This window comes from Nesoenas mayeri (assembly GCF_963082525.1).
Source record: "Nesoenas mayeri genome assembly, chromosome: 4".
Taxonomy (NCBI): Eukaryota; Metazoa; Chordata; class Aves; order Columbiformes; family Columbidae; genus Nesoenas; species Nesoenas mayeri.
In genome coordinates, this window is record NC_137540.1 from 1,024,860 (window position 1) to 1,034,764 (window position 9,905).

A 9,905-nucleotide genomic window follows, 5' to 3' on the forward strand; every position below is an offset into this window, starting at 1 on the left:
CCGCTGCTGCCCCCTGCACCACTCCGGAATGGAAAAGCATCTTTGGGCACTCCAACTTAACTACCAAGAACAATCACGTTTCCTTCTCAGAGCAGGAGCTCTGCACTTATAGAAAAATAGCCCTTTTTAGACACATCAGGTTAGATGTAGAAAGTAACTCATCATTTGCCCACTAAAGGGTCAATCCTTTAAATAACTGCTCACATCTCTCAAACCTTTCTCCAGCAAAGCACACCCAGCTGTTACTGCGGACACCACATTTGTGTAACATTCATTGTCTCCACGACTCCGAATCTCATCAAGTGTTCAAGTCTCTCCAGCAGCAAGCGCTGGACAGCCTGGCTAACGCAGAACTGAAAGCAGACATCCCAACCCGCCTGGACACCTTCCTGCGTAACCTCATCTGGGTGTTCCTGCTCTGGGGGGGATTGCACTGGATGAGCTTTCCAGGGCCCTCCAATCTCTGACATTCAGTGATGCTGTGAAAAGCCCTACTATGAAAAACCAGGACAGAGGAGGAGCACATCAAGCACATTCCCTCGTGTTCTTCCACCTCCATCCTCTTTCAGTCTCCTCCTATCTTTTCTCGTTAGTGACTCTTTCCCTAAACACCCAATAGTCTAATCCAGAGAGGGTTGTTTTGCGTCCCCTTGCTGGCTTCACGTCTTCTTGCTGCCCAGCGTCTGCCTGCGCAGGTGCGCGTCCACGTGGCGCCGGAACAGCAGCATGCCGAGCTGGCCGTGGGACGCCTCGCTCATGGCCTTGGACTGCAGGCACATGCGGTACTGCTCGGGGCTCAGCGCCGCCGGGCAGCGCTTCTCGTGCCACAGGTGGAACAGGCCCCGGACCGGCGTGCGCACCACCAGCAGGTTGCTGTGGAGGTATTTGCGGTACAGGTGCACGTCTTCGCCGCCCCAGCCCTTGATGTCCAGATCGAAGCCGCCTGACGGGAAGGAAAACCCAGGTGAAACCGGAGATAGACACCGAAGTCAGCACTATGAATCGCACCACTGCTGTTGTCCCATAAGCCCTCCAAACACCCAGACTCTGCCAGCATCCAAGTGTCCACATTTCTTAGCTTCTTAGCCAAAATTGCATTATTTGTACCGAGCAGAGCTCAGATTCTGTAACCTCAGTGGCACCTGGGGACTGTCTGAACACCCACCCAGAGCGCTGCTGCAAACCAGCGGCACAGACACGCTGGCCAGGGAGAAGGGAGCTGACCATTTCCTATGTTTCAGTAAAAAGGCAGATGTATTGGAGTGTATTATTCTTACCTATGTTGATAAAATCTGATCTGTATTGGCAAGTCATCCCAAACCCGAAGTCTCTCCAAAATCCAGTTTCTTTTTTAATAACCTGCAAGGAAGGGAAGGAATATCTATATGGGAACAGAAATGCTTGCAGTGTGCACAGCGGAGAAACCAGTCCCAAACGTGGTCGGAAACAGAGCAGCTGCACTTTTATTCTCCCCTATGTAAATCCATTGTTGGTCCTGAACCGTTTTTTGTAGCTATAATACTTATTGCATGTTCCTGCACCAAAAAGCAGCTGTATCATTAGCTATCAAGGAGAATGATGTAAATCCTTTCCCTAATCCATAAGGACTCCAGCTGTTGTTGACCGCATGGAGCAATATCGCATCATGCTCTGGAGTTTGTTTCTTCTGTGGACAAACAGCCTCCAAAATGCTTAGTTTCCTGACAAAAATTAGGTTGGGGTAAGAATAGCTTTCCATGGCAGAGCTCCTGGAACCCAGTTAAAGTGGAGTCCAGAGATGTTAGGTGGTAAATACATACCCCATAAAGACCTTCGTCATAATGAATGTGCAGCCTGCACCACTGAGAAGGACCATGAAAACATTTGGTACTACGGGTAGAAAATTGGAGCAGAGAGGCCACGGCTGCGCTTTCAGAAGCAGATATCGCAGCACAGATCCCCACATCGCAGCCCGCGGGTGAGAGACCTCACGCGATCGGCTGAGACACCGAGGGTTCCGAGGGACTGGGACATGTCCTGACGTCCCCTGAGGGGCCCAGCAGCGCTGGGCACTCCCGCAGCTCTGCTCACAAACCTGCCTCTTCGCAGCTGCGTTGGACAATTTTGCCTTTGCCTGTGACAAAGTTACAGAAGATGAGACAGGATTTCCATTTCTGGATCTACAAATCTCACTGCTTCCTTTCCAAAAGGATCCTCTTACAAAACAGTCTCTTCTGACTTGTCATTCACACCTCCCCTTTTTGTCCATAACCACTTCGGCAGCTTTTCTTATTCCACACCTCACATCTCCCCTCGTTTCTCCTGCTCTCGGAGCCGAGCTGCTGCAGGCGCCAGCGAAGAGGAAATGAGGTTGTACCTGTCGGGTCTGCGCTGGAACAATAAGTGTCCACAACGATGTCCTTGCAGCAAGCTACTCCAATGCATTAGCATTATTATTTTCCATTAGTGCAAGTGGCTGCTGCACAAACCAATGTATTTCAAAGATTTCTGAAGGTTTACTTTATTTTTCTCCCTGAGTACCAGGACAGAGAGCCAACTCTGTCTTGTTCAAACGGCACAGGTCCGGCCGCACGCCTGCCAACTAATGGGGGCTGAAACACTAAAATCATTACAAATGAGATTGGTAGTACTCCTTTAAATCAAGAGGCTTTTTCTGACATAAGCATCGCATTTTATGATTCAAATATTAGCTATAAACGTTTGCGCAATGCTGACAACGCGCTCTGTGGAATTTACGCTAGCTTGAGAGCTAAGCTCTATTTCTTTTGCAGCGCTTACAAGGCTGAGGATCCCAGCGGCCTCTCTCAGGGAGAGAAAAGCAAATGAGAATCCACGCTATTACCAAAACAGGTTTCCTCTGAGATTAACCCAGTGCAACCGGTGCCATCAAATGAGAGCGACACGAGGCACTGTCACCCCGAGCCAGCAAACCGCACAGCAATTGTGTGCTAATTAGAACATCTCTTTTGGCAGAGAAGCAGACCCGGTCTAAATTCTTCAGTTCCATGTACAAAACACCAAACAAGGGTTAAAACAAACACTACCAAGACACTTCCCTGTGAAACTTAACTGTGGAAGTGACAACAAGGCGACTGCTGCAGGTTATTTCGCCTGTGCGATGTGTGACTGTGCACAAGGAATAGGAAAATGATACCCGTGAGCACATGCAGCTTTTCACATTGTTTTGTCCAAATAAAAGCAGGCATTCCAAAAAACATGTACTTACCAGCTGCTGTTCTAAAGGTGGGATGGAGTCATGGTGGCTATAAATGATACTGGGGTTATACTGGCTGAAGAGAACGGGATAAAACACCTTCTTCCCTGGAAATGACAAGGGGTTCATCGTGTTAAAAGCTGCATAACACACACTTCTCTTGCCTACAAGGTGCTGCCCAGGCCAGACTAAACCCAGACAAAGTCAGACAACATTTGGACTCAGCCTGTGTTCTCTGCATGAGAATGTGAGGACATAATTAACAAAAAGATGCTGTTCAGGAAGCACAGCTGCCAAAAGCAAGCAATTCAATCACGGGGGAGCAGAGGACTTCTGGCCTTTCAAAAGCCAAACGCCAACAGAATTTTTATACATCTTAATTCGTTCTGTAAGTTGATTTACAGTAGTTTCGCTACAACTCGAAGGCAAGAAGACCCTGGTGAAGGCTGTCAGACAGCCAGGAGAGCTGGCGCGGCCGTACCTGGCTGTGTGTTCAGCCTGCAGGAGTTCAGGAACTCGGCGGTGAAGTAAATGTCCACGTCACAAAAAAAGAGAACGACGTTGCTTCCTTTCCAGACTCGAGCACCAACATCTAATCCTTTGCCCCTGGAGAATTCTTCGTTCAGCTGGACGAAGGTGAAGTTCTTGAAGTTGGCTGACCTAGGAGAAGGAAAACACAGCTTAGCCCGTCCTTCCAGCACAAGCCGGGGCAGGAACCTGATATGGAAGAATTAACTTGGAAATCCGCGGCATCGCGGTTGTGAGCGCGGTTTGGGGACAGAGACGCCTGTCCTGTGAGCCCGGAGGAGACTCCCGCTGCACTCAGAGCTGGAGCTGCTCTCCTGCACCAGCATCCCTGCCACTGACCCCATTCACGAAAATCCCAACGAAGCTCAGATGGACGAGAATATCTCTAGTAGGAAAATATACATAAATCTAAAATACCTGTGGCCATACTACTGTAAAATCTGCTTTGTTGGTCTGAAGACCAATATCATGCAGCCACAGCTCTGGGACTGTCAGGGCAACACTGGGTTTGTGTGACACCAAGGAAAGAATAGAGTTTTCTCCACGCGGTTGGCACAACGATGAATTTGGGAAGCTACCTAGTCTCCAGTTCACTGCGATAGCTGTGTATGAACCGCGCACATTATGATACTCAACTACTTACCTGGAGGTATTTTCAAGTATAGATTTGACTTCACTCATTTGTTCTTTTCCAAAATAAACCACGGTGAGGTGAACTCTCCCGTCCTGCTGAATGCCCATTTCCCTACAGAACAGAAGGGGGACTGTGAAAATGCTACATACATTCCTACTTCTCAACCTTGACTTGTTGTGTTTGCTTTTTAACAAATCTTCTAGAGTTGATACCTTCAGCATTTTGTTAAGAAACATTAAGTCTCAACTGTCCATGAAGCCGATTGCCCGAGGGCAGGAGCGACGTGAACCAATGCCAGACATGGCGCCTCACCTGCACAAATTAATCAGCAACTATAATCAGCAGAGATCAACGTGACCGACCGGAGGGCGATTCCTCCCATCCCAAAGCACACAGCTATCACATGGCTAATTTAGACGGCTGTAATTAAGCAAAACAAATCCCACTGTAAGAGTCACTACCTGTTGCTAACACAATCGTTTCAGGGCAGCTATTTAAAGCTACATCTCAATTAAGTTTTCCCTCCGAACATCATCTCCACACTGCTAAAGAACAACAGTTGGAAAGCAACGGCCCTGAGAGTTCAAACACATGTCCTTCTTGCCTTAGTGTTTCCTCTAAGAGGTCCTGGCAAGGTGTCTGGGAGCACCAATTCCCTTTTTCCTTGGAGATGTTTTTTCACAGCTCACTCTCGCGTTGCCCCAACAACACAGACCGAGGCTCATCATCCAGGTCCATGCAGATCGGAACCCGAGGGCTGCCATATAATTGCTTCTACACCACGCGCTAAGCACCCCAACGCCTTTCAGTCTCCCTAAGCTCAAAACCGACTTCTTAGTGGTACAATGAAACGTTAGTTAAGAGAAGCACGACTTTACCGAGCGAGGGCTCAATTACTTCCCAAGCAAGATGAAGCAAAGGCAGGACTGGACTGGAAACCCACCTGAAATTCTGCATGAATTGCCGAAATTTGCTGGCTCTCTTGGCCAGCGGCACAATGACGTTAATCAGCGTGTCAGCCATATTGACGCTTTCACTTTTCACCTTCATCACAGGGCCGAACGGCCGGAATAAAACAACCTTCTTGAACTGATGCTTCGCGTCTCCTTTGAAAGTCAGCTCGTACAACGTGCCTTTGTCTTTCTCCGTGCGGTAGATCCCTGCGTGCAAACCAGAGAGAGGAGGTGTTGGATTGAAGCCGACTGCATGCCGCAGTCTGAATGATTCATTTCTTCCTTTTCTGCGAGGCTCTCTGCAAAGTCTCCTAATAAGACTGTAGACCCAGCAGCCACCAGCTTCGCCCTTTGCCAATCGCAGTGAAACCTTCCTCCTAACTCCATTCTCAAGAGGCTTCTTTTCCTCCGTGGTGAGTAATGGTCTGCGAGGGTGACGCTGCGGAGCTGCCACAGGCTGGACACTGCATTAGACCATCTCCAAGGACATCTAATTCACACAAGCACAGAGTTATTTTCTATATGGAATGAACTTTTAACATACTCAATGCATAAAATTGGTCCCGTGCTGAGGGCTGGCTTGAACTCTAAAAATATTGGTCGTGCCCCACACTATTCTGATACCTTAAATGAGATAAACTTGGCAAAAAGGCTATAGATTTTACTAACACCAAACAACACTTGAGTCCTTACAGTGCATACTGAAATAAAGCTTTTTCACAGTCAGATCGGTTTGGTTTAAGAACGAATAATTAAAAGGTAACTCTAACTACTTGTCAGGCCACTGTACATGTCCCAACAGCCTCATGGGCAGACGGCTCCGATTGCACTGCTTTCCATCTCCTGCAGAAACTGAAGAGACAAGCAAAACACATCTGAAGAAAACTCCTCTGCTTGACTTTTGTCTTTTTCTTCCCACCTGGTTGTGAAAAGCAGCTTGACCAAAGTGGTGCCTTTTTTTCTTAAATCGTAGTCATTCCCTGGTGTGTAACATGGTTGATTTGCATTTTCTCTACAGGGGAATGGATAGGACTGTTTCGCATATTTGACATAGCAAACCGACATTTTTCATAATAATGGAGATGTAAATCACGCTTTTAATAACACCGACCATGCGACACGGCAGGCAAATCCTGGCACAGTCTGCCTATGGACACCATGGTCACTGGAGGACCATATACACACAGTCTGCATCACAGGGAGGATGCACCTTGCTCTTCTCTATCCATAAATATATAAGATGAAGAAAATAACCACAGCAAAATGTCTAGTGATGTGGGATAAGCATGGGGATTTGTGTTCAGCACATCAGAGCAGTCACTCCCTAAGAGGTGTTTTACCCACATGTCCTCTAAGTCTGCAGTACAAACATTAGAGGATGAGAAGGGCAAGTCTTCCCTCCTGTACCAAATTCAGGTGGGTCAGCTGTGGATTACACCTCACAGACAAGGCTACCAAACAGCAAGCAGGGAACGAGCTGGTTCCCGTGGACTGAAACTAGGTGAGCCGGATTGAAAGTCGAAATGCAGTTCTTATTGAACGAGAACCAGTTGTGAGTCCTTGGGAACGAGTTCTGTGGAATCGTGTCCCTTGCCACGTTTCTGCTGCGGATGCTCCTGCCCTGTGAAGCCAGAGCTGCCCCGAGCAGCTCCCGATACGGCTGGAGCCGCTGCTGGGGGCGAAGAGCTCCCGACCGCAAACAAGCGGGTGCTTCAGATTCAGTGACGCAAGACGGGAAATCAAAAGTGGCCGCTGTTAAAAGCATCGCTTTAAAAAAACACGCATACTGCCTCAATAGTACATGTCAGGGTAAAGACAAGTACCTATTTAGCTCATTTTGGAATCCAAGGGATGAGCCGCACGAGTCCTGGTATAGAAGATACCCTGTGAAGGTTCAGCTTTCCATAGTTACTGGCAGTTACGGGTGATACCAGCTGAATTACTGAGCTCCAAACCTATCTCGCCACGGCTTGCTCGGGCAGGACAGTGCGGGTGGAAGTGATGGTAACATTGGCATTCAGGCTGGAACTGGAGTTAGCAACCTTAACACCGGTAACGGATTTGGGGCTGCAGCCTGATGGTCTGCCCCTTGCTTTGCCAGTTCTGAGGCAAACACAGGAGCAGAGAGCTGTGAGCACACGCCGTGGTCACCACGAGGGACGGGCAGCTCCGCTGTCACCGAGTCCCCTCCCCAGAAGAGCTGTGGCTGCAGCTGTGGCTGGGTCCCAGCACTAACACCGCCCAGATGTGCGCTCAGAGATAACACCCGTCTCCATCAGCAACGCAGTTCCACCAGAACCCCCCACCGGTACCGAGCGGGTCTTCCAACCCGCTGTCCGCATACAAACCTTCCACGAAGTCGGAGGCTGCGTACACGCGGTGTTTGGCGTTGCCGTCCCCCTCCGGATGGTTCAAACTCTCCACGGCTAACTCGATCACCTCAACCAACTCGTCTCGCTTATCTTTCCTGACGGGTTTCTCTTCTGGGTGGCGCGTCAGCCCCGTCTCCAGCTGGTAAATCTTCTGCAGGGTAAAGCTCTCGAAGGGCACGGCCGCGTACTCCGTGGCCAGCTTCACGCCGCTGTGCACCTCTGCTCTGTCGATCTGGGCACGGAGGAAGGCCAGCAGGTTAGCCTGGGCCTTCTCCGGGCTACTGTGGTCCAGCCGTGTGTCCAAGGGGCCTGGGAACTGGTCCTGCACGTTCTTCAGCTTCTCGCTCCTGTCCTGGAGCTCAGCCTTCAGCTGGGCGATTTGCCTCTTCAAGCTGACGATGTAGTTGCGGTGCTGCTCCTCCCGCTCTTGCAGAATGGCTTCGTATCCCTCCTTGGCGGTCGGACTGTGTGCCCGGGGCAAGGCCAGCTGCTGGCTGTCACCCTTGGGTGTGCAAGCCAGCATGTAAACAATAGACACCGAGCAACACGCCACCACCAGAAGGCCTGCAAGTCGAGGGAGAAATAGAATAAATCCTCTTCGGAGCATCATCTCTCAAAAAGCGGCGTCTAACCCCACACGTGTAACAGTCCTTACGTCCACACAGTGCCACAGAGGCTCCTGGACTTGGAGCACACTTATGCAGATGCATGTATGTACAAACCCCGTCTCATTAGCTTCCTTAAAATATGTGCTCTGCCTGTATATTGGGCTCTCCCTGGTGCTGACCCAGCAGGACCAAAAGGCAAGCGGCAGAGCAGACAGGACACCTCCTGGTCCTCATGGCAACACCTGCGCTGCTGCAGCCTCATCAGCCGCTGGCGGATGGGGCCTGGGGACCTGAAAGACAAATGACGAGGATTTACGCACATTAGAATTTGGTCACTCAGTCCAGACCATCCACTGTTGTTTCTCAGCTGCGCCAGTGGATCTCAGAGCTGCGGAGCACTTGCGCTAAGATGCTCAGTTTTGGCCCAAATCCACACTGGTTCAAGGAACTCGATCATTTTCTCAGCTGAAAACAGACTTAGGCCAAGGCTGAGTGACAATCGAATGAACCCCTGATGCTCTCCCCCCGGATGCACGCATGACAGGATGCCACCGGCTGTGACCACAGAGATCCCTAGTCCTGTTAGTCACACATACTTGCTGGCAGACTCTTAGGTACAAAAAGTTGATCTAAGAATAACAGTTTCAGGTTTATTTCTAGTCTTGAGTCAAATTTTTCTGTCGGACTTCTTATCAACTGCTACCTGACTTCCTCTCTCCATGTCTTGCTGGACTATTACTCTACATAGAGCAATCATGCAGAGATACTTCTGATCTCTGCAACGTTACCTATATTTTATCAGTCTGCAGGGCTTCTCGGAAAAAATCACCAACTTCTAGAGTAGGAATTGAGGGGGCTAGAGCGAGCTATACAAATACTGCTGGGCTTTACTCGGGTTAGCGCAGAACGGTCATTATAGAATTTAAAGGATTCTCCAGAAAATGTCAGCACTTTCAAAGGGAGAATTGCTGGTGAGGGAAGGAGAAAGGGAAGGAGAAAGGGAAGGAGAAAGGGAAGGAGAAAGGGAAGGAGAAAGGGAAGGAGAAAGGGAAGGAGAAAGGGAAGGAGAAAGGGAAGGAGAAAGGGAAGGAGAAAGGGAAGGAGAAAGGGAAGGAGAAAGGGAAGGAGAAAGGGAAGGAGAAAGGGAAGGAGAAAGGGAAGGAGAAAGGGAAGGAGAAAGGGAAGGAGAAAGGGAAGGAGAAAGGGAAGGAGAAAGGGAAGGAGAAAGGGAAGGAGAAAGGGAAGGAGAAAGGGAAGGAGAAAGGGAAGGAGAAAGGGAAGGAGAAAGGGAAGGAGAAAGGGAAGGAGAAAGGGAAGGAGAAAGGGAAGGAGAAAGGGAAGGAGAAAGGGAAGGAGAAAGGGAAGGAGAAAGGGAAGGAGAAAGGGAAGGAGAAAGGGAAGGAGAAAGGGAAGGAGAAAGGGAAGGAGAAAGGGAAGGAGAAAGGGAAGGAGAAAGGGAAGGAGAAAGGGAAGGAGAAAGGGAAGGAGAAAGGGAAGGAGAAAGGGAAGGAGAAAGGGAAGGAGAAAGGGAAGGAGAAAGGGAAGGAGAAAGGGAAGGAGAAAGGGAAGGAGAAAGGGAAGGAGAAAGGGAAGGAG

General features: G+C 49.5%; 1 protein-coding gene across 1 annotated transcript; it reads right to left on the bottom strand.

The window, feature by feature from the left end:
• Positions 1-659: 659 nt before the first annotated feature.
• Positions 660-8,466, bottom strand: CSGALNACT1 (chondroitin sulfate N-acetylgalactosaminyltransferase 1; the record flags this gene model as incomplete). The annotated part of the gene is made up of 7 exons (XM_080343327.1): positions 7,678-8,466; positions 5,320-5,536; positions 4,386-4,487; positions 3,696-3,874; positions 3,227-3,321; positions 1,278-1,359; positions 660-943 (listed from the first exon to the last, which is right to left on the bottom strand). Exons 1-7 carry the CDS (start codon positions 8,309-8,311, stop codon positions 660-662), a joined length of 1,593 nt encoding a protein of 530 aa, XP_080199453.1. The 5' UTR covers positions 8,312-8,466.
• Positions 8,467-9,905: the final 1,439 nt, after the last annotated feature.